This window comes from Paramisgurnus dabryanus, chromosome 8 (assembly GCF_030506205.2).
Source record: "Paramisgurnus dabryanus chromosome 8, PD_genome_1.1, whole genome shotgun sequence".
In the NCBI taxonomy this organism is placed as follows: Eukaryota; Metazoa; Chordata; class Actinopteri; order Cypriniformes; family Cobitidae; genus Paramisgurnus; species Paramisgurnus dabryanus.
In genome coordinates this window covers 648,855-672,867 of record NC_133344.1, presented here as the reverse complement: position 1 = coordinate 672,867, position 24,013 = coordinate 648,855, and the positions used below count along the sequence as shown (strand labels likewise).

General features: G+C 38.9%; 1 protein-coding gene and 1 pseudogene across 3 annotated transcripts in view; both read left to right on the top strand.

Moving 5' to 3' along the window:
- The window catches only part of LOC135770627 (NACHT, LRR and PYD domains-containing protein 3-like), a 287,002-nt gene that overhangs the window by 172,189 nt on the left and 90,800 nt on the right, over positions 1–24,013 (top strand). For all 3 annotated transcript variants that reach the window (XM_073815499.1, XM_073815501.1, XM_073815500.1), the window contains one exon: positions 6,914–7,087. In XM_073815499.1, coding sequence (XP_073671600.1) covers positions 6,914–7,087 — 174 coding nt within the window. The remainder of the gene's footprint in view (positions 1–6,913; positions 7,088–24,013) is intronic.
- Positions 662–3,382, top strand: LOC141282492 (protein NLRC3-like; annotated as a pseudogene).

Genomic DNA, 24,013 nt, shown 5'->3' with positions numbered 1-24,013 from the left:
TTGATCAGATTCATCTCTGCAGCTCCATCATGGATCAAACACAAACATCAACACATGAAGATTTTTCTCCAGGATGCAGGTACTTTATATTAACACTTTATTAAATAACAGTTATATTATAGGAAAATACTTAAGTGGTATTTTTATCACAATTGTTAAAAAAATATTAGTAATGTAATTTAAAGTATCAAATCTGTTGTGTGTTATAGTTCAGATCATCAGAAGAGATCAGATTCAGAGTTCAGTTGTGTGTCTATGAAGAGTGATCGGTCTATGAATCTGCCAATAGCATTTAAAAGTGAAGATACAAGGTCTGATAGCAGGTATAAAATGAATCATTTAATTATAGTTTGACATTTTTATACAATTATATATTTTGTTAAAGGTTTGAAAAGTTCTTTAAATGATTGTAGAAAACATCTGTCAAGAGGTAGATGAAATATAATTGATTCATTCAGAGATCTGTGAAACATAAACTGTTCACACCCAACCACATCTGTGTCAGCACTTAAGTTCAACTAACAGTCTTTATATTAAAACAATGTCAATGAAAAGATCATGAGTAAGCTCTGTTATTCAATATGACAAATAAGAAACAGTAAGAAACACTAATGATGATAATAATGTGTCTGATTCTTGATTCAATTCTGCTTCCCAGACAAATCATAACCCAACCCGACTGTAAAGGAAAGAAGATTGAGAATCAAAAACAATACATTAATGAAAATATGAGTCCTCATTTCAGGTGATTATTGGATATTATTGTTTAGTTTGCTTTATGTTATAAATAAATTAAACATTTCATAAGGTCAAAAAATATGTTGTATGCTACAAAAAGTTATTTTGCTTAATGCATTTTTTATATTTGTGTAATAATCTGGTATTTATATTTTACAGTCATGAGTCTGATCTTGCTAAAGTCCTGAACACATTCAGATCAAATCTGAGGAAGAAGTTTGAGTGTTTGTATGAGGTAACATCAAATAAGAGAAACCCAACACTACTGAATGAGATCTACACAGAGCTCTACATCACAGAGAGTGAAAGTGGAGAGATCAGTAATGAACATGAGGTGAGACAGATTGAGACACAATCCAGAAGAACAACAACAGAGGAGACACCAATCAAATGTAATGACATCTTTAAACCTTTACCTGAACAAGACAAACACATCAGAAGTGTGCTGACAAAGGGAGTCGCTGGCATTGGAAAAACAGTCTCTGTACAGAAGTTCATTCTGGACTGGGCTGAAGAGAAAGAGAATCAGGATGTCCACCTCATATTTCCACTTCCTTTCAGAGAGATCAATTTGATTAAGAACAAAACACTCAGTCTTTTAGATCTTCTTCATCTTTTCTTCCCACAAACAAAAGAAATGGAAATCTCCAGTGATAAATATAAAGTGTTGTTCATCTTTGATGGTTTGGATGAGTGTCGTCTGGCTCTGGATTTTCACAGCAGTGTGAGGTTGTGTGATGTAAGTGAATCAACCTCAGTGGACGTGATGCTGACAAACCTCATCAAGGGGAATCTGTTTCCCTCTGCTCTCATCTGGATCACCTCCAGACCAGCAGCAGCTCATCTCATCCCCTCTGAGTGTGTTGATCGAGTCACAGAGGTACGAGGATTCACTGATCCACAGAAGGAGGAATACTTCAGGAAGAGAATCAGTGATGAGAGTCTGTCTGATCAAATCATCTCACACCTGAAGTCATCCAGGAGTCTCTACATCATGTGTCACATCCCAGTCTTCTGCTGGATTTCAGTCACTGTTCTAGAGAGAATGTTGAGTGAAGCAGAGAGAAGAGAGATCCCCAAGACTCTCACTCAAATGTACACACACTTCCTGATCATTCAGACAAACATCAAACATCAGAAGGACTATGAGAAGAAAGATGAAGACATGATCTTCAAACTGGGGAAACTGGCATTTGAGCAGCTTGTGAAAGGCAATCTGATCTTCTATGATGAAGACCTGAGAGAGTGTGGCATTGATGTAGCAGAAGCATCAGTGTACTCAGGATTGTGTACTCAGATCTTCAGAGAGGAGTTTGGTTTGTATCAGGGGAAAGTTTACTGCTTTGTTCATCTCAGCATCCAGGAACATCTAGCAGCTCTTTATGCTCACATCTCCTTCACAAACTACAACAGATATGTGTTCAAACCAGGTCGGTTTTCTATAACTTTACAGCGGCATTCATTATATGAGTTAAATCACCGAGCTGTAGATGAATCTTTAAAGAGTAAAAATTGACATCTGGATCTTTTCCTGCGTTTTCTTCTGGGTCTTTCACTGGAGTCCAATCAGATTCTCTTACAGGATCTACTGACACAGATGAGAAGATGCTCCTACAAGAAAGAGAAAACTGTTGAGTACATTAAACAGAAGATGAATAAGAAACTGTCACCAGAGAAATCCATCAATCTGATTCACTGTCTGAATGAACTGGGTGATGATTCACTGCTGGAGGAGATTCAACATTATGTGAAATCTTCATCAGTAGGAAAGACCAAACTCTCCTCTTCACAGTGGGCAGCTTTTGTTTTTGTGTTGTTGACGTCTGAGCAGCATTTGGATGAACTTGATCTAAAAACATTTATTGGAGATAAAAATAAAGCAGATGAAGTTCTTGTGAAACTGCAGCTTGTGATAAAAGAAACCAAAAAACTTCAGTAAGTAAAACTAACAACAATCACATGACTGTTTACATATTAAAGCAACACTATGTAGTTTTCCATGTTAGATTGGCTTACAGCTCCCCCATGAGGTTTAAAAGCGCAACAGTGCAATTGTGTTGCTTTAATACAATTAATTTAATTATTTAATTATTTTATTTTGAACTCTTACTTTGGGAGAATCTTTTCTAACAAAAGTCATTTTCTTAATGTTGTACATAAATCAGCAGTCAATCTCAAAAAAGTTCCCAACATTCTGCCAATATAAAAAGTGTCCAGTTTTCTTGATGTTCTAAGAACGTTTCTGTGTTGTCTGAACGTTAGATGAATGTTACATTCTACCATTTTCAAACGTTATGACAATGTCATGTTTTAATTTTCACACAATGTTTAAAACAACAACTTATCTACCAACTGCTACAGAATTACACTAACTTTACATTACCATAACAAATGTGTTTTATATACACAAAGTTAACACAACCAGGGAAGAACTAGCAAACAAAAAGTCAAGGGTCAAGAGTCCAACTAAAACAAACACTAATCAACACCATGGTGACTTTAAATGAAACAAATCATCAACATCTAAACCTAATAAGTGAATTGTGTTTTCTACAGCAATATTTATACAGAACATTCAGAAATAATGTTTTATGGGGTGGTTTCCCAGATAGGGATTAGCTTAAGCCAGGATTAGGCCTTAGTTTAATTATGAAATATAAATTGTTTTAACAAACACACCTTACTAAAAACATTACTTGTGTGCATTTTAAGGCAAAACAAAGGGCATTGATGTATTTTAATATGTCAGTGCAAGTTGTTTTCAGTTTGGACAGCTATTACATTTACTTTAGTCTAGGACTAGTCTAATCCCTGTCTGGGAAACCACCCCTATAAGTTTTAAAATAATAAAATGCAATGTTTCTCTATCATATGGCTGGACGATATGGCCAACATTTTTTGCACGGTATACTTCTCCATTTTGGTCGATACAGTTTAAATCCGATGACGTTATGCATATTAAAAAGCCTCGGGAAAAACTGCCAAGAATGCCTGCAATGGATGTCTGAACCAAAAACAAACCTCTGAAAAAAAATTGGCCAATGAAACCTTCTCCTATAAAACTATATCATATTTAAAATAAAAAAGGGATAAATATATTAATGTTCACCTTTAATTCGTGTTTATCCTTCATACAAAAAAGTGAAATCACTGTCCAGTAAACCAGACTTTCAGGCTCAGTTTAATAATATTATAAGTGCACCCTGAACGCCAGTCAGTAATAAATGCTGTAAAGCAGGGGTCTTAAACTTAAACAGGCTTGGGGACATTTCTGAGATCGACATCTTATAGGAGGGACCAAGAGCTATTTTAACATTAAAAAGCACAATTATTCATTTTACATTTATAAACTATTAAGTATTTTTTGCCACCGGGTTGTGTTTCTGTTTTGATATATTATGGATTTATTCAGTCATAGTATTGACTTTTATAGTTCCATCTGTGTTAGTCTATAGTTTTGTTCAATTTGCTATTATAGTAATATGTGGAGAAAATATAAGTCAACGTGACCCTAAAATTATTGTAGTATTTAATGTTACATACTGTAAGAAAAATAAAAATTACTGATCTACTTGTAATTGCTTAGCAAGCTAGATAGTGAAAAATTATACATTTATTTCATGATCTAATCTAATATTTTTTATACAAAGATGACGGTGTTGACATGTTATTGTTGTCACAGTAGCAGTGTCCAAAAATATGAAGAAGTTTAAGAGAAAATATCAAACATACAGGAGCTTGAGTGATCTTGAAGCATGCAGTAGAGCTGAAGGTTTGAAAATGGGGTCCTCAGGAATGCAGTTGACCCTGTAGTTGTCTGATTTTATTGCTTTTTATAAATATCTGACGGTGGTGACGAATAAGTGGGACACATTTTGAGCAATCACAAAATAATAGTAAATATTGTTCAAACTCACTGTTTGTAGTTTTTAATACTTATTACAATGTACTCTTTCATGTGGTAAATATATTATTCAATTCAATTATTACTTTTGGCTTTTTTAATCAAGTTGAAATGATCATCTCTTAACCGAGGACAGCTGATTTTATAGGCAATGGGCCAGCATATAATCATTAAATTAATAAAAAATAAAAATAAACCTATAAAAGAACCTAACATATGTGCAAAGGACCCCCTGATTATAACATTGATTCTTTTTCTTCATGAAAATGTTATTAATTTCCAACAGAATTAGCACTTTTCTTAGTGGGACATGTTTTTGCCAAAGTTTCGAGAATCAGTGATTTGATACTAGACATTTAATTATATTATACATATAACTCATAACCAGGTGACACAGCAGCACACATACTTGTATCTTTGCTCCTCATCTTTATTATTTTCTAACCTTGGCACCTTATGGCTTAAGCCTATTTTTTCTCACCAGTAATTTAGTTTGTGTTTATTACATCTCCTGTTCTCCTTCTCTATATGGTGTCGTCATTGGAAGCTGTGACTTGATGCAAACTAACCCCACAGCTCCTTCTCGTACTTCTGAGTGACTGACAGCTCTTCTCTGAGCAAACACTACAAAGTCCCGAATAGATTAATTGATCGCATGGTGGTGTCAATGATATGATTTGACGCAAGCTACAGATGAGCGAATTTAAATCCGCATTCCATTTGCACGTCGTCCCGGAGATTGCAGCTCCTGGTTGCTTAAAGGACAAGTTTGGTATTTTACACTTAAAGGCCTGTTTTCAGATTGTTTATGATGAAATAGAACGGTTTTGACTGAAATTTGGACATATGATGCTGGCCCGAGAATTTTCGAGTGTTTGTGTTTCACCTCCCACCTCTACAATGGCTGCATAGGTGCACTGAAACAATCCTTCCTAAAATGCATTAAACTTTCGTTTACAAAGACGAGAAACTCACCAAGTGGTCAGGGGTGTTCACTGATATGCTCACACAAAAATCGCTGCAAAAGATGCTTTCCAACAGGTTTTATCGTACTTATTGTCCAACTCCATTGACTTGTATTAGATGTCCTGTGAGGTACGGTATTACTCCGCCACCGGAAACGTTTTTTTATTCTTGCAATTGGCAAAGGTGGATTATCGCCACCTACTGGGCTGGAGTGTCTATTATTCAAGCTCTCAGCGGAAGAATGTACGGGTGTGAGGCATTTGGAAAAATAGGTCCACAAGTTTACAATGAATGGTAAAACACCTGTTGAAAAGCATCTTTTGCAGCAATTTTTGTGTGAGCATATCAGTGAACACCCCTGACCACTCGCTGAGTCTCAAGTCTTTGTAAACGAAAGTTTAATGCATTTTAGGAAGGATTGTTCCAGTGCACTTATACAGCCATTGTAGAGGTGGGAGGTGAAACAACAAGCACCCGAAAATTCTCGGGCCAGCATCATATGTCAAAATTTCAGTCAAAACCGTTCTATTTCATCATAAACAATCTGAAAACATGGCTTTAAGTGTAAAATACCGAACTTGTCCTTTAACTACAAGACACCACACGTTTAAGAGGGAAGTAGCCCCTTGACCTGTGTTTAACATGCGTTTTTACATGTGACATTTGAACGGCCACAGGACGCCGTAATGTATCGAAATATCGGAAATGTGTTTAGAAACCATATCACTGTTATCAAAAAAAAATTATACTGCGAGATATATTGATAATGAATTATTGTCCAGTCCTACTCTATCATTTACATAACAAGCAAATAAGTATATAAAACATTTGTTGTTTTAAACATTGTGTGAACATTAAAACATGACATTGACATAATGTTGAAAATGGTAGAATCTAACATTCATCTAACGTTCAGAGAACCCAGAAACATTCTTAGAAGAAAACTGAACACTTTTTATGCTGGCAGAACGTTTTTCGGGAACTTTCAGGGAACATTCTTAGAACTTTTCTCTGTTAGCTGAGAGTCACACAACATCTTGTCCATTATGAACACAAACACTTGAGGAAATAAGATCAAGTATTCAGTGTGAGTCATGAACTCAATACAGATTTATGAAGAAATTTTCATGTGGTTTAGGACATCTAACACTAATAGTCAGCTGTGTGATGGATTTATTTGACATTTAAACACACAGTGTCTCAGTTACTGAGGGATTGAAAGAGGAACATTACATGAAGAGATGGAGGTTAGAGATTTGTGTTTGTAGTTTTGGATAATTCACATAAAGTCTCTGTTCTTTACAGGTTGTGGAGGTGTAATATCACAGATGAAGGTTGTGTTGCTCTGACTTCAGCTCTGAGATCAAACCCATCACACCTGAGAGAACTGAATCTGTCTTATAATATTCTCACAGATTCAGGAGTGAAGCTGATCTCTGATGTACTGAAGAATCCTGACTGTAAACTGAAGATACTGAGGTAAGATTGTGATCTGATGCTCAGACAGAAATCACATATAGATTATAGTGAGACTATATAGAGATCATAACATCTGTAATGGATTTATAGACACTAGTCAACATTGAAAGTGGATCATAAAAGTTAATTTTAGGGTGTTTTCAGACCTGTAGATCGATTGCTTTGTTTTGAAACCGGGGGTTAAATGGCTATAATGTTGGTTCAGTTCACATACACAAGGCAATATTTCCAAATGAAGCAGACTTTGTTAATATAAGTCATGTGTGTGTGTAAACTTTCCTTTAATTGCTCAGAATGCATCCGTTTATTTTCTGTGATTCTGCTTAAATTGTCTGTCAGGATTAGAGCCCGAAGCCATTTATACGGAAATGTGCAGATGAACGTGCTGTTTGTATGGTTTAACTTACACTACTGTAGGTTTTGTCATCGCTTGCACAAGAGTGCATATGGCAAAATAACTCGGACAGTGTGTGAAATGACCATTAATAGTGTTCAAATAGACATTACTGACACTTACTTCAGGTTGGATCTTGAACTCCTGTATGCTGAGATGTCAGCTCGTTTATTGAACAAAGCATGCATCGCATTATGAAACTATTCTTTTTGACCTCTTGGAGTGAAAACATAGACCGAACTTGAAGCCGCCATGCATGATCTGCCTCCTATATCTCGCCAACGCACACGCGCCCTCATCTGCTTCTCCTATCATCTGGGCGCGGTCGCGCGCACTAAAGGGTGACCGCGCGGTCGCGCGCGCTATAAGGTGACCGCGCGGTCGCGCGCGCTAAAGGGTGACACAGCCTGTCTCGCGAAACTTTCGAACACGCCCTATAAACTTTTTTAAAAATATATATTCATTAATTATTACCATTTGAAAGTAGCGCAGTAACGCCGCCGAATGTAGCGAAGTAAAAGTACAGTTTTTTCACTAGAAATGTACTTGAGTAAGAGTAAAAAGTACCCATCCTTAAATTTACTCTAAAAGTACTAGTTACACAAAAAATGTACTCAAGTACATGTAACGTAGTAAATGTAATTCGTTACTACCCACCTCTGTTTGTAAGTGTGGTTATATTACTTCATTTGTTTAAGTAGGAATCAAAACTTGGGTGGGAGAACATTCTTACCATGAACCTATGTGGAGAAGAGCAATTAAAAGCTGTTATTAATAGGAACAGGTGCACTTTGGTGTTAAATGGTGTTGACATGCTCACCAGAATTCATCTACAAAAAGCTATCAGGTATGTTCATGGTTAATTAAGCAATTCATGGGTACCAAAGACGTCACTTCCGCCATGACCGCCACCATATTTGTGTCTGTCTTGGCAGTGAACACATATCTAATGCACTAAATGGTCACATTTATTAGTTTAATTGAGGACTTACCAGAAACAAAATACTGATTTTACAATCTGGAGTTAGATGTCGGCTGCCAGTCAGTCCCTACAGTTGTTCGCAATCGCAAAAGAGCACAAAATCAACAAAATGTTGAGTTTTTGTGATTCTGCATTATTCGTCTTATTCTGTATTAAATATTTCCAGAAATTAAACATGTCTGATAAAAATAAATCAAATATAATATCTGTCATTATAAATAGAGTAGACAACTTGGTGAATATTTTTGGCTTTAATTTACTAACGTGAATAAACAATCCCTCTCATATCACGCTGTATCCTGTTACCATAACAGCCCTGCACCCCACAGTTAACAGTGAATCACATCTTCTGAGTACACATAAAATCATTATCTCTACTATATTTCTAAAGTTTAATGGTAAGATATAATGCATTATTTTCATTACGATACACACATGAAAAGTCCTCGTGAAACATGCTTGGCACACCTGCTTTGTCATATGCAAGGATCTGGTGAAGCAATATCAAAATGTTTTACAATGTATTGTTTTGTAGTTCTTAAAATAAGCAGTGGTGTATTAAGACCTTGTGGTGCCCCCGACCCACCTCACAAATGATCATGCAAGAATCCACTTAATAATTTATAAGATTTTGTAAGAATGAGCAATTATTACATTTCACAAGGAAACTATCAATATAAACATATCACTTTTGTAGAACTGCAATACAATACATACAATCCAAGATGGCAGCCGAGCCACACCTGTGTATGGATCTCAGTGTTTGAGACCTTAAGATTTTAGCTTTTTTTGTGATGTTTTTATGTTTTTTAAGCTCAAATGAGTAAACTCTTGAGAAACAGGACATTTTCTTTTATACTGAGATTATTTTAATAACGGATAAGGCTGAATTTGAATTTAAAAACTTGGATATTGACCACCTGAAGCCTTGCTTGCTAGCCACCACCTGGATGATCTGCTAGCAGCCTGTCACATGTACCTCCACTGGTTAGTCTGCTGCAGCTAGTCACCACCTGCATGAACTATTTGCTACCTGGCTGCTGGAATTACTGCTGCTAGCCTGCTGTCAGTAGTCCTGCTTGCTAGCCGCCTCTTGGATCCCTTGCTGCTACCCTTCTACTGGAAGCGCTGTTGGTAGCCTTGCCTCACAGCTTGCTACTGGTAGCTTTGTCTGCTAGCCATCACCTGGATGCTCTGTTGCTAGCCCGTGCTGGTAGCTACCACCTGGATGCCTTCTGCTAGCTGCCCTTACTAGCTACCATCCTGGATCCTGGTGCTAGCCTTATTTGCTAACCACCTTCCGGATGCCTTGTTGCTGGCCTCACCTGCTAGCCACCACCTGGACGCTCTGCTGTTAGCCCCACTAGTTGCTAGCCCGTGCTGGTAGCCACCACCTGGATGCCTTGCTGCTAGATGCCCTTGCTAGATACTATTCTGGATCCTGCTGCTACCTTCATTTGCTAGCCATTTTCCGGATGCCTTGTTGTTGGCCTCACTTGCTAGCCACCACCTGGATGCTCTGCTGTTAGCCCCACTAGCTAGTCACTACCTGGATGCTTGACTGCTAGTTTTTGCACCTGATAGTTTTACTCCTAGCCTGCTACTATTTAGCCCTGTTTGCTAGCTATTACCTGGAAGTCTCCCTGCAGGCCTCCATTCTATAGCCTTGACTTTTGATTTCAAGCTACTGTTCACCTCTGTTAAGGCTGTCTTCAACTAAACCTGGTAATTTGACATCATGCATTTGTTTATATTCTTCATATTTTTACAGTCCACCCCTATACTGGATGAAGTTAATATCCCCAAAATGAAAGGTAGCTTACTGATACAGTTAAATTATGGTCATTTTTCAATTTCATCTATAAGTCATCATGAGATGTACTATCAGAAAATGAATCTGTGTAACCTAAAAAACTGTTCACAGATTAATAACATTCTGTATCTCCAGAACTTGATGTTGTTAAGTGATCATTTTACTGTCTCAGATTATTCCTTTTCTCAGTTTATAGAGGACAATGGTAAAGATATATACTACCCAGCCAAACAAAAATTACGTTGTTTGATTATGCTTTTATTGATGTTATCTGGTAATGTGCAGCCCAATCCTGGTCCTGTTCCTGGTCTTCTTAATACTTTGCAATCCCTAGCAACTCCTTCAGATTTTAAAAGCAGACATGGACTTGGTTTTATACATTTGAACGTTAGAAGCCTTGTCCCAAAAATAGATATGATTAAGATCTGGGCTAACACAACCAATGCTGATATCATTGTTCTCTCTGAAACCTGGCTTAAAAAATCGGTCTCTGATGAATTTATTTCTATTAAAGGTTATAAAGTTTATAGAACTGATCGGGTTGGCAAAGGAGGTGGGGTTGCCATATATGTGAAATCCAAGTTTATAAGCTCAGTAACCCTGTCACTAACTAAAGCTAAACAGTTCGAAATTCTGACCGTGAAAGTGAATATTTCAAAAGATGCTGATATTACAGTAGTTGGGTGCTATAGACCTCCATCTGCTTCAAAGGATGCTTTCCAATCTATATCCCAAATACTACATGAAATTAATGACTCTGAATTTATTCTTATGGGTGATATGAATTGGGACTGGCTTTCTGGGAACTCTGATAGTTTTAAAGACTTATGTAATGATTTAAACTTAGTGCAACTTATTAATGAACCGACAAGAATAAATCCCAAAGCAGAAATAAAATCTACTCTTCTAGATTTAATCGTAACAAACTCAGTTCATAAATATACCTCAACTGCTGTATTTTGTAATGACGTCAGTGACCATTGTGTAGTTGCTTGCGTAAGAAATACAAAAATCCCTAAGGTAAAACCGCGCATGATTTTAAAAAGACATTTTAAAAGTTTTGAACAACAGGCTTTTTTGCATGATCTGTATCATAGTGAAATCAGCAGGGTGTCTTTGTTTTCAGTTGCTGAAATGGCATGGGATTTTTTTTATTCAAATTTCATTTCCATTGTAAATAAAAATGTACCAATCAAAAAGTTTAGGATCAGTGGTAAGGACAATCATTGGTTTTCAGACAGCCTATCAGAGTTAATTTGTTTAAGAAATAAAATGTGGGCACAAGCCAGATTTTCCGACTCTCCTGCTGATTGGACTGCATTTAGAACTATAAGAAACAAGTGTACTTTAATGAATAGAAAGTCCAAATCTGAGTATTTTTTAAAGTCAACTACAGAAAACTTAAACAATCCTTCAAAATTTTGGAAATCAATTAAATCTTTATCGGGTGCTCGTGTGACTTCAAACCTCCCAGAACAGATTCTTATTGGTTCAGATGAAATAAAAGACAAAGCGATCATAGTCAATCAGTTTAATAAACACTTCATTCAGGCTGGATTTATATTTAATCCAAACATAAATACATCTGTCCCATGTCCTGCCATGTCAGCATCTGAGAACGTAAATAGGGAATTGTTTAATTTTAAACCGATTTCAGTTTCAGAAGTTCATAAAGCCCTCAGAGACATTGATCATAAAAAGTCAGCAGGTACAGATAATTTGGACCCCTTTTTGTTAAAAGTGGCAGCTGATATTATTGCTGAGCCCATAGCGCATATTTTTAATTTGAGTCTACTTTCTAATTCCATTCCTAAAAGTTGGAAAGCAGCCTATGTTCTCCCTTTACATAAAGGTGGAGACCCATCAGAATTGAATAATTATCGTCCAATATCAAAACTCTCTGTTTTGTCAAAGATCTTGGAATCATTTGTGAATGTACAGTTAAAACAGTATTTGACTGACAAAAACATTTTAAATAATTTTCAATCAGGGTTCAGAAGTGGCCATAGCACTATCACTGTGCTGTTGGATTGCATGGAGACTTTTATTAAGGGACTTTTGTTTTGAAAAATAAAAATACTTTTATTTTGAAAAGGGAAGTGGAAATTGTATAGTCCTCATGTCAGAAAGCAGGAAGTGCACAGTCATCTTCAAGCACATGTAGTGAGAAGCTGTGAAGCACATGTTGAACTGCTATTGGAGATAGATGGTGAAGCAGGGAAAGACTTTACTTGCTGGACATTTTCAGGGATGCTACTGGTGGGATAACGGTTTGATGTTAACATTTTTCAATAGTTTAACATTAAATGCAAATTGATGGAAAAAGTGCTAAAGTGAATGTAGCTAATCTCTAACTCTTTGTGCTTATGTTAGCTCATTTAATAGCATGATGGTGGTAGCATATGAATAATATTGTGAGTAAACATGTGCTTTTTTGAGATAATGTTAAATTAATGTAAGGTTAAAGAGAACTTTATATCTGTGTATATTTATATATTTATATATATTTGTATATTTATATGAATGTATATTTGGTTGGCAGTTTTCAGTAATTGCTATGTTTTGTGTTTGTTTTTCTTGTAAAGGTTTTCAACCTTACCAAATCTTACCTAATCATACCAAATCTTACCAAATGAGATCTATTCTTAATTGAACATGAGAATCTACCTAAATAAAGAAGATTAAAGAAGAAGCCGTTTGAGTTGATTCCATTTACCCTGTTAATGGCCAAGGCCTTTTTCAAGTTTGGGCAGAAGTAAAGTAAAATCCCCTGAGAACTTGACAGTTGAAAACCAACGACACAGCTGAAAGCCAACGGCACTGTTGAGAAGCAATGGTGTGGTACATCTGAAGATTAATCTTTTTGTTGAAAACTGACATTGTGCCACCTGAAACCCACTGCAATACTACTTGATAACCAAGAAACTGCATCAAGGCTAGAAGATTAACGGCTTCAGTGAGTCCAGAGTGTGGATGCAGGGAAAAGTTGCTGAACAGCAAGGTTATTCAAGAGGCACCAGTCAATCCAATCAAGAGAAAGAAATTCTTAAGATCAAGATGGCAGTCGAAGCTCTCGGCAAAACACTGGAGCAGCTAAAGAAAGACAGAACAGTTGCAAAGATTTCCTTCACTAAGCAAGCTAACTATCTCTGTCGGAAAGCAAGTGATTTAACTGAGTCAGAACTCAGAGAAGAATTTATAAAGCTCTCTGCCGATTCAAGAAAAGTTATTGAGGCCAATGATGATTACAAGACTGGATTAGAAGCAGAGCTTGTAGGCATTAAAGATGGTGAAGATGCTGAGCTTAGTGTGGAGCAGGATACCAGCTTAAAGAAATATGCCAGTGAATGTGAGCAAAGATTCAGTGACGTAAAGCAGATTGTTCAAACAAGCCTCTGGAGTAGATATGGATCAGACACGCTAGAGGCTGCTTTTGATGAAGCAGAAAAGCCTGTAGACATGCATATAGAATACCTGTGGAAAGCAGTAACACTGAAGGATTTGAAGTCCACCATACTATAATGGAAAAGTTGATCAAAGAAACATCTAGCGCATTCACAGCCTGGGAGTCATGGATTCCTGTTGCAGAAGTAACTGACTTTCGGAAGCGGAGCAGCGACCTGAGAGTGGCTTACAATGAGCTTGACATGAGGAAGGCTGAGTTTGCCAAAGCACGGTGGATTGCTGTAGAGAAGCAAGGTACAGACTTGAATTAGGAACCAACTGGACCAAGAATACCAGTAGTGAAGATTAAGCCAACCAAACTGCCCACTTTTAGCGGCTGTAAAAGAGACTTTCATCGCTGGAGGTCAAACTGGGAAAGCCTTCAGAAGCAGGGAGAGCCAACAGGTTCGCCAGAGGTCAAAAAGATACAGCTTCTTGATAGTGTAGAAGAAAAGATTGTGAAAGATCTTCATCTGTCAACCTATAGCACAGCAGATGATGTTTTCAGAGTGTTATCAAATAGGTATGGTAATAAAAATGCCATTGCTCTAGAAATTGTTGAAGAGCTTGAGAAGATTCCTCCTGTTAAAGGAAATCAGCCGAGAAAAGTAGTAGACCTTATCCAGACCTTAGAGAAAGCACTCGCCGATCTCACAGATCTAGGAAGTACCGGTGCCATCAAAAACCCAATGGTGGTGAAGTCTTTAGAGAGCAAGCTTCCAGAGTTTGTTAAGAAGGACTGGCTGATGTTCATGGTGGATCTTACCAACGGTGTCACTCAAGACAACCACTTTGACATGCTCCTAGATTTTCTGAAAAAGCAAGAGGAGATCTTCAAGAGGTTAGATTACCTACGAATGCCAGAGAAGCCAGACAAAGTAGAAAGGAAGTTCAACAAGAAATATGCCTCAACTAAAGCCACAAAGAAGGAGGATTCTGAGGATGGGTGCATTATCTGTGGAGATGAGGAACATAAGGATAGGATTTTCTTTTGCAAGAAGTTCAAAGGTCTGAAGCTATCAGAAAAGGAAGCTGCTGTGAAAAAGACTGGGGCATGCAGGGAGTGCCTGGGATGCCATAAGTTTGATGACAGCTGCAGAGACACCTATCTTTCTCTGTCCAAGAGGAAATAACAAGAGGCGTGAATTTGACAGACCTCAGGCAGAGGACAGAGACAAAAGGAGCTTAACTGAGGAACAGAAGAAATTCTTGTGTGAACTTACCCCAGAGTTAGCTGATAGATGCAGGAAGGCCTTTACCAATAATTTGTCAAAGGTTAGCTGTCCTGCCAAGTCCCAGGTGAGCCTCCTCAAAGAAAGTGGATTGAAAGAACTCCCTGTCATTATGATGTTGATGGAAGTGACCGCCAATGCAGGTCAGAAAATCGGAGCCGTTGTGGATCTGGCTTCAGATACCAATTACATAACTCATAAAGCAGCCAATAGGTTGAATCTTAGAAGTGAGAAGATCACACTTGTTATGCATGGAGTTGGTGGAATGGCTACCAAAGTAGCCACAAAAAGATACCTCCTCAGAGTTCGAATTAAAACCTCCAAGGGAACTGAGAGGGCCCATGAACTAATCTGTTATGGGCTGAAGGAGATTGCCAAAGTTCATCAAGTTGTTAGACCTGAAGAGTTGAGGAGATTCTTCCCTGAAGTTGAACTTGAGGAACTAAGAAGACCTGATGAGATTGAGTTGCTCATAAGTCACAGAGAGGGGAGACTTGCCCCACAAAGGGTAAAAGTTGTGGAAATTGTCAGCCTGGAGGAAAGGAGATGACTTTAGCAGAGGAGAGAGAACTCGAAATAATAAAAGATGGCCTTTCGTACATCATAGAGGACGAACACAGCAAGTCTCCACACTGGGATGCGAGATATCCTTGGATAATGGACCCTGCTTGCCTTCCCAATAATCGAAGTGGAGTTGAGGCCACCTTCTTAAGAACTGAGAAAAGGCTTAGGAAGGAACCAGAGTGGCTTGCTGCTTACACTGCTCAAGTTCATGAGATGGTTGACTGCGGAGCTGCAAAGAGACTTACAAAGAAGATGATTGAGGACTGGAGAGGACCAGTTTGGTATGTGAGTCATTTAGTAGCACCAAATCCCCACTCAGTCACTACTCCAGTGCGCCTTGTATGGAACAGCAATCAAAAGTTCAAGGGAGTGAGCATGAACGACCTGCTGCTCAAAGGGCCAGATGTTTTGAACCCCATCAGAGCTGTCCTGCTAAGGTTTAGGAAAGGAGTGCATGCAGCCTTAGGAGACATCAGGAAGATGTATAACTCTGTGTGGCTGGAGGAACAAGAGACACATCTGCACAGATTCCTTTGGAGGGACCAGCAGGATGAAGAGATTGGGGAGTATGCCATCACGAGGGTGAATATAGGGGACAGGCCTGCTGGATGCATAGCACAGCTGGCTATGCGTGAAACATCAAGGCTTACCAAGTTTTCTCACCTGGAGGAGGCGCGAAGGGTGCTGGAGGAAGACAGCTACGTAGATGATGTCCTAACATCCCACAATGATGTTAACAGACTTGGCGAAGTGACCAAGGAGATTGAGGAGATTCTGAAGGTAGGTGGTTTTTCTCTGAAGCCATGGGTCCAGTCTGCGCAAAGTGGGAGGCAGGAAAATGGAGTGATAGACCTCACATCAAGGACGCTCTCTGAGACGCATAAAAAGCTTGTCCTGCCAAATCAGATGAGAGATGAGGACAACAAGGCATTAGGCATTGGGTATCTAGCAGAGGAAGACAAACTTTATATGCTGGCATCAATCAATTTCTCCAGAAGGAGAGGGAAGATGAGAACGGGCCAAGACCTGTCGATGGAGGAAGTGAGATCAAAGACACCTTATCCTCTCACCAGAAGACTACTGCTAAGTCAGGTTGCTGGGCTTTATGACCCAATTGGATTGGTAACACCACTAAAGCAAAAAGGTGCCATTCTTGTGAGGAAAGCGTTCCAGGAAACAGGGAGTGGAAACCTGGCCCAAAACACCTGGGACAAGCCACTTTCCGAGGGCCTTAGGGAGGAGGCCATCAAGCTGTTTGAACAGTATGCACAGCTGGGACAAGTTAAGTTTCAGAGAAGCCTTACACCACTAGGCTGGAAGGGGAAACAATGGGCTATTACCTTCTCAGATGGCAGTGACAAGTCCTACGGAGCTGTTCTGTACCTTAGATGGGTAACAGAAGAAGGAATAGACATCAGGTTGCTGGAATCCAAGGCCAAGCTGACACCACTGGACCAGAAAGGAGATGCTGTGAAAGCTGAGGTCTGTGGTGCTGTGTTTGCTGCCAGACTGAGAAAGTACATGGAGAGGCATGGTCGAATGGAGATAGAGCGCTGCTTTCAATTAGTTGACAGCCAGACAGTATTGGGAGCCATTCAGCGAGACAGCTATGGCTACCAGACGTTCTTTGCCAACAGAATAGGAGAAATCCAAAAGTCTGTCTCAATTGAAGACTGGTGGTGGATCCCAGGGAACCTGAATATAGCAGATGCCATTTCAAGGGGAGCTTCTCTGGAGGATCTGCAAAAGACATGGCAAAGTGGGCCAGATTTTTTGAAGAAGCCATTAGAAGAATGGCCAATAAAGTCAGCTAGGGAAGTGGTAGCTGACGCCAGGGAAAGCATTAGTAAGCTACAGAGGAGGGCCTTTTCAGCAGTAATAACAAGAGGTCAAGTGAAAAGATGCCGCAAGGACATCACCTCCCAGGAACACACCAAAGCTGAAGTCTCTGTTGAAAGGAACGGTGCTGAACCTACTCACCTGACTGTTGACCCTGATGCATCAGAAATGAATCCAGCAATAAGACAGGGTGAAGTTGCAATGAGAAAGACACTTACTGGTTCAGCTGTAAAAAATCTTTTGGAGGTGAAGAGATTTAGCTGCTTGTCCAGACTGGTAAATATCATTGCTTGGGTAAGACAGGCTGCTGACAGCTGGCTAGGCCTGAAATATCAGAGCCGAAAGAAATCAAAGTGTGAGGCATCACCCTCAAAGGGAGATTGCAAAGTTCTTGTTCTCAATGTTGAAAATTGTGAGTATGCCTTTAGAACCCTCTCCTTGGCAGCTCAAGAAGACATAACATTTCCTGACACTACTCTTAACCAGCTAGTGGTGGTTAAGGATAAAGATGGACTCCTTCTCTGCGGCGGCAGAATCCAGGCCTTCAGAGAAGATAAATCTTTAGTGCCCATTCTCCCTCAAGATGCGTGGATTTCTACACTGCTTGCACAAGAAGCACACAATGTTAATCATGAAGGTATAGCAGGAACACTGTTGAGGATGAGGAGAAAATCCTGGGTGGTTAAGGGAAGAAGAATAGCCAAAAAAAGCAGTGGACAGTTGTGTCATCTGCAGAAAAGTGAGAGGAAAGAGATGCCAACAAATAATGAGTGATTTACCGCCTGAACGGACCGCACCAGCAGCTCCATTTCAGTTCACTGCCATGGATCTATTTGGGCCATATGAAGTGAAAGATGAGGTGAAGAAGAGAGTAAGGTTAAAAGTGTGGGGTATCGTGTTCAGTTGCATGGCATCCAGAGCCATTCATGCTGACATTGTCAGTGACATGTCTGCAGAAGGATTTCTACTAGCCTATCAGAGGTTTACGTCACTGAGGGGACACCCCAGCAAGGTATGGTCTGACCCAGGCACCAACTTTATCGGGGCCAAACCTGCCCTTGAAAACCTGTATCAGTTCCTGGAGTACCTAGAAAGATCAAGAGTGGAGGAAAAGGTGGCCAAGCATGGCACAAAGTGGACCTGGAAGATCCATCCTGCGGACTCGCCTCATAGAAATGGAGCAGCTGAGGCAGCAGTGCGGACTGTAAAGAGAGCACTTCAGAATGTAGGTGGCAATGGAGTCTTTACTTGGGGAGAATTCCAGACATTTGTGTATATGGCAGCCAATCTGGCCAATGAGAGGCCTGTAGATGCAAGAGCACAATGCCAAGAGGATTGTGTAGAGTATATCACTCCAAACTCCCTTCTGCTGGGGCGGGCGAGCTTGAGCGGAGACCCAGGAGACTTCCAGTTTGAGGGTTATCCTTACAAAAGGCTAAGAGTGATCCAGTCAGAAGTAAATAAGTTCTGGAAGAAGTGGTGTCAATTGGCAGGCCCGAACCTCTTCGTTAGAAGCAAATGGCATACGAAGGAGAGGAATGTTTCAGTAGGAGATGTTGTTTGGCTTGCAGATCAGAATGCTTTAAGAGGCCAGTTCAAAATAGGCAGAGTGGTCAGTACATGTCCCGACGAGAAAGGAGTCGTGAGAGACGTCAATGTCAGGACATTTCCCAGCTATCCAGTCATGATTAAGAAGCCATCCCATGAAGAACATAGTAGAAGTACCCCAGCAGCGAAAAAGCATTCCAACAAGATCCCTGCTACAATCCTACACAGAGACGTCAGGCGTCTTGTTGTGTTGATTCCAGTGGAGGAGCAATGAAGAGAAGATCTGGCATGCTCCAAAGAAACATGACGTGACCTCCTTGGGTTCTAGAACCAGAAGCTCAAGTGGGAGGTGTGCTGTTGGATTGCATGGAGACTTTTATTAAGGGACTTTTGTTTTGAAAAATAAAAAGCCTTTTATTTTGAAAAGGGAAGTGGAAATTGTATAGTCCTCATGTCAGAAAGCAGGAAGTGCACAGTCATCTTCAAGCACATGTAGTGAGAAGCTGTGAAGCACATGTTGAACTGCTATTGGAGATAGATGGTGAAGCAGGGATAGACTTTACTTGCTGGACATTTTCAGGGATGCTACTGGTGGGATAACGGTTTGATGTTAACATTTTTCAATAGTTTAACATTAAATGCAAATTGATGGAAAAAGTGCTAAAGTGAATGTAGCTAATCTCTAACTCTTTGTGCTTATGTTAGCTCATTTAATAGCATGATGGTGGTAGCATATGAATAATATTGTGAGTAAACATGTGCTTTTTTGAGATAATGTTAAATTAATGTAAGGTTAAAGAGAACTTTATATCTGTGTATATTTATATATTTATATATATTTGTATATTTATATGAATGTATGTTTGGTTGGCAGTTTTAAGTAATTGCTATGTTTTGTGTTTGTTTTTCTTGTAAAGGTTTTCAACCTTACCAAATCTTACCTAATCATACCAAATCTTAACAAATGAGATCTATTCTTAATTGAACATGAGAATCTACCTAAATAAAGAAGATTAAAGAAGAAGCCGTTTGAGTTGATTCCATTTACCCTGTTGATGGCCAAGGCCTTTTTCAAGTTTGGGCAGAAGTAAAGTAAAATCCCCTGAGAACTTGACAATCACTGCCGCTACATTAGTGACAAATGATATTATTGGGGCCTTAGACAAGAAGCAACATTCTGCTGCATTATTTGTTGATCTTTCTAAGGCATTTGATTCGGTTGATCATGAATTATTATTGACTAAACTACGTTCAGTTGGTTTAAGTGAGAAGGCTGTTGCATGGTTTCAGAATTATTTTGTAGATCGTACTCAGTGTGTTTATGCTGAGGGTTATAAATCCGATTTTCTTGAGATAACTAAAGGTGTTCCTCAAGGATCAATTTTAGGACCCATTCTGTTTTCAATTTTTATAAATGATTTGGATAGAGATGTTCAAGCCAAATTACATTTATATGCTGATGATAGAGTGGTTTACACCCAGGCTTCTACCATCTCAGCAGCAGTGCAGGAACTTCAGACTGCATTTCAGGCATTGCAATATACACTATTGAGTCTTAAATTGGTTTTAAATACACAAAAAACAAAGTTTATGGTGTTCTCAAAAGCTCGAATACAGCTAACTGACAATTGTGGTCTTTTGTCATTAGATGGAAAATCAATTGAGAGAGTGTCTTCATACAAATATTTGGGGATATGGATAGATGATAAGCTTTCCTTTAATGAACACATTACTGCTTTAGTTAAGAAACTTAAAGTCAAGCTCGGCTTCTATTACAGAAACAAATCTTGCTTTACTTTTAGTGCTAAGAAGAAACTTGTGGAAGCTACTTTTCTGCCAGTAATTGACTATGGAGATATATTGTATATGCATGCTGCATTTTCCATCTTGCGTCATGTTGATTCAGCTTACCATGCATCTCTACGATTCATAACAAATACAAAGTCTCTTACCCATCACTGCATTCTTTATGATTTAGTTGGTTGGACTTCACTTAAACTTTGTAGACAACAGCACTGGTATATCTTTATTTATAAAGCTATACTTGGCAAATTTCCACTGTACCTTTGTAACCTTCTCTCTGTCTGCTCTGGTACCTACCAGCTACGCTCTTCAAAGTGGTTGCTTTTTAATGTGCCACGAGTTGCAACGGAATTGGGAAGAACTGCTTTTTCTTATCTAGCACCTTGGGGTGGAATAATCTGCAAAAAGAGCTAAAGTTAGAAACCCTTATGTCCATAAATGAATTTAAAACTACTATAAAGAGTACTGTGATGGAGACATGTTCTTGTTTCTCTTAATAATCTCATTGTGTTTTATATATTTATATATTTGAATATTTTGTATTTTTATTGTGTAAAAATGTAATTTGGTGTTTATGTATGCATTTGTTGTGATTTGGCTGCTACCTTGGCCAGGTCTCTCTTGTAAAAGAGATTTTGAATCTCAACGGGACCTCCTGGTTAAATAAAGGTAAATAATAGAACTGAACACAAAAAACAACTCTTAAATCTAACATATAACAACATCTGTAGTTAATGTGCAACTACTCAGTGGTGTAATGCTACATTGCTTGTACTGAACAACACAAACAAAACAATTGCAGTGATATTATTCACAATTCACAAACAATTTACAATTGGATTTTGACCAAGCAAACTGGCATATGATGTCTTCAAAATCTATGTCTCTAACCAGTTCAGATTCAATGACAAGCAGGGAAATGCAGAAAGAAGTTTCTGTGTCATTGTTGTCCTAAGTTCATTTTTCACTCGCTTTAGAGTAGATAAAGACCTCTCTCCTTCACAGTTAGATACTGACAAAGTTAAATACAGTATAAGTGCAACAAAAACATTAGGAAATGTTGTATTTAGTCCATTCTGATCAACAATTTGCAGCAGCTCTGCAGGTGAGGTCTTGTCTTTGCTAAAAATGTCTGAGCTGAATCAGTTCATCAGTCAAAGTTTTATCTAAGGGCCTTTTTACACCTGGTCACTTCATGTGTTTTCTCTGATCGGCTAGATATCTGATTTGTTAAAACTGTTCCATTTACATTTGGCCACATAAATGCGTCTTGGCAAAACGAATATGAATCTGATATTTTACCCCCGCCCAAAATGCAAATACACTATTTATTACTCCGCCTTAAAAAACTTAAGATGACGTTTACGCAACAATATGCAGCACTTACTGTATGTTGTACTGAATGTTGGGCAGGGGACGCGCGTCTCCTTGCTCGGCATGAGCTGAAGCTCGCAGTACAGCGCAGCAGGAGAGTGACAGTGCGATGATTTAATGCAGGTCCATGACGGGAAAAGCATTCACAAAACTCTCTCTTAAAGGAACAGTATGTAGGATTGTGGCCAAAACTGGTATTGCAATCACAAAACATGTGGCTAAAACTGGTACTGCAATCACACAGCTGGTGGCCAATATACCAAACGACAACATAAACATCAGTTGAGGGCTGCAACTCCACTTTTTAAATGACAATATCCTGGCCGGACCACTGTTGTGAGTGATATAAGTATTTGAAATGAAAATGATTTCTTAATGTCTAGTGACATTTCAGGGCTATTTAATGATTAATTGATATAAATTTCTTACATATTGTTCCTTTAACGTTATATTTCTTTGTTTAATATCATTTGAATTTGTCATTAGACTCTTTTATTGATTCTAGGAAGCTTTTTTACCCACTGTCATCTCTCCATAAAGCAATAGGCGTGTCAGCTTTGTTTGTTTGGCGCTCTTCCAGCTTACTTGCGAGTGACGTGCTGACGTTTGGGAGGAGTAAAGCGCGACTTATGTGGTTTCATCAACCAGATGCATTTACACTTCTCTGAAATGCGTCCCAGACCACCTCCTGAAGTGGTTTGAGCGATCGGATTTAAATCCGTCTCGAAATCGTTTCAGAGGGCATTTACACCTGGTCTTTTTACGATCAGATAGCTATCCGATCAGAGAAAACGCATGAAGTGACCAGGTGTAAAAAGGCCCTTAGTCCTCTGGATAAGTGATGACAGTTTATCAGCCCTTATGCACAATTCACTTTCTGTACAGTCCTTGCAAAAGAGAACACCAAAAAGATCATAGACCTCTTTGTAAGCATCAATACGTTTGGCCAGGCATGATTTTAGTCTGTCCAAAATTACATAATATGCCTCGACCTTAAATCTCTGACTTACATCAGTAAATAATACTTCATCTTCGTCAGATGACCAACTATTGCTGGTTTCAGTTGGTGCCCCTAAGACTTTGGTGCCCCTGGGCACTCCCCCAGTTTGCCCATATGGTTAATCTGCCCCTGAAAATAAGTTGCTGGGACACAAAAGAAAGTCTGCTGTCCATAACATCTCAGCGGGAACAAACGTGCACATGCAGAACTGTGATCTTTCAGGCTTTGACGGTCACATACGCTCATAATTAAGTCAAAATGTCCATTGGCGTATATAAATGTATATAAAAAGGTTATGTGTAAAGTGAAAAGTTTAGGAGAAAAGTGTTTTAGGGCGTATGAATCCATTACTATAGGCTTGTAAGTATAAGTGACAGCTGTAACTTATATGTTACTATTCATTAATATTAGGCCAGCATTTATGTTATCTTAGTGGTCACTTCTGATTGAAGGCAATCCTTTATTCCGCTGATTTAACTCCTTTGGAATTTAAGTGTAGTTCGGGGTTCCTCTAACGACTGTTGTTACCGGCAACCAGGGGCGCCGTAAGGGGGGTGGGATGATTCTAAGGGCCCATGAAATTTTTGGGGCCTCAGCCAAGGACTGTGCCGCACACACAATCCCCCTAAACTGAGCCCTCTTAGCTCTGCCCCGTCTTTACTCTGCGTTTAGGGCCTTCTTTAATTCATGCTCTCACAATGCGCGTGAACTTCAGAAGAGATCAAGGTGTGTGTATTTGATGCTTATTTCTATGATATCTGCATATGTGCACTTCCTTACTATAAATGCAGTTTACACAATGTGTCGCTGGAGCAATACAATGCAGTTTTCTTTCCACTGTAAAGTCTTCACTCTGTTCACCTCAGTTTAAAAAAACACAAAGTGATTTACGTTCCCTGTTTTATGTTATGATTCTAACGCAAAGTCAGCCCT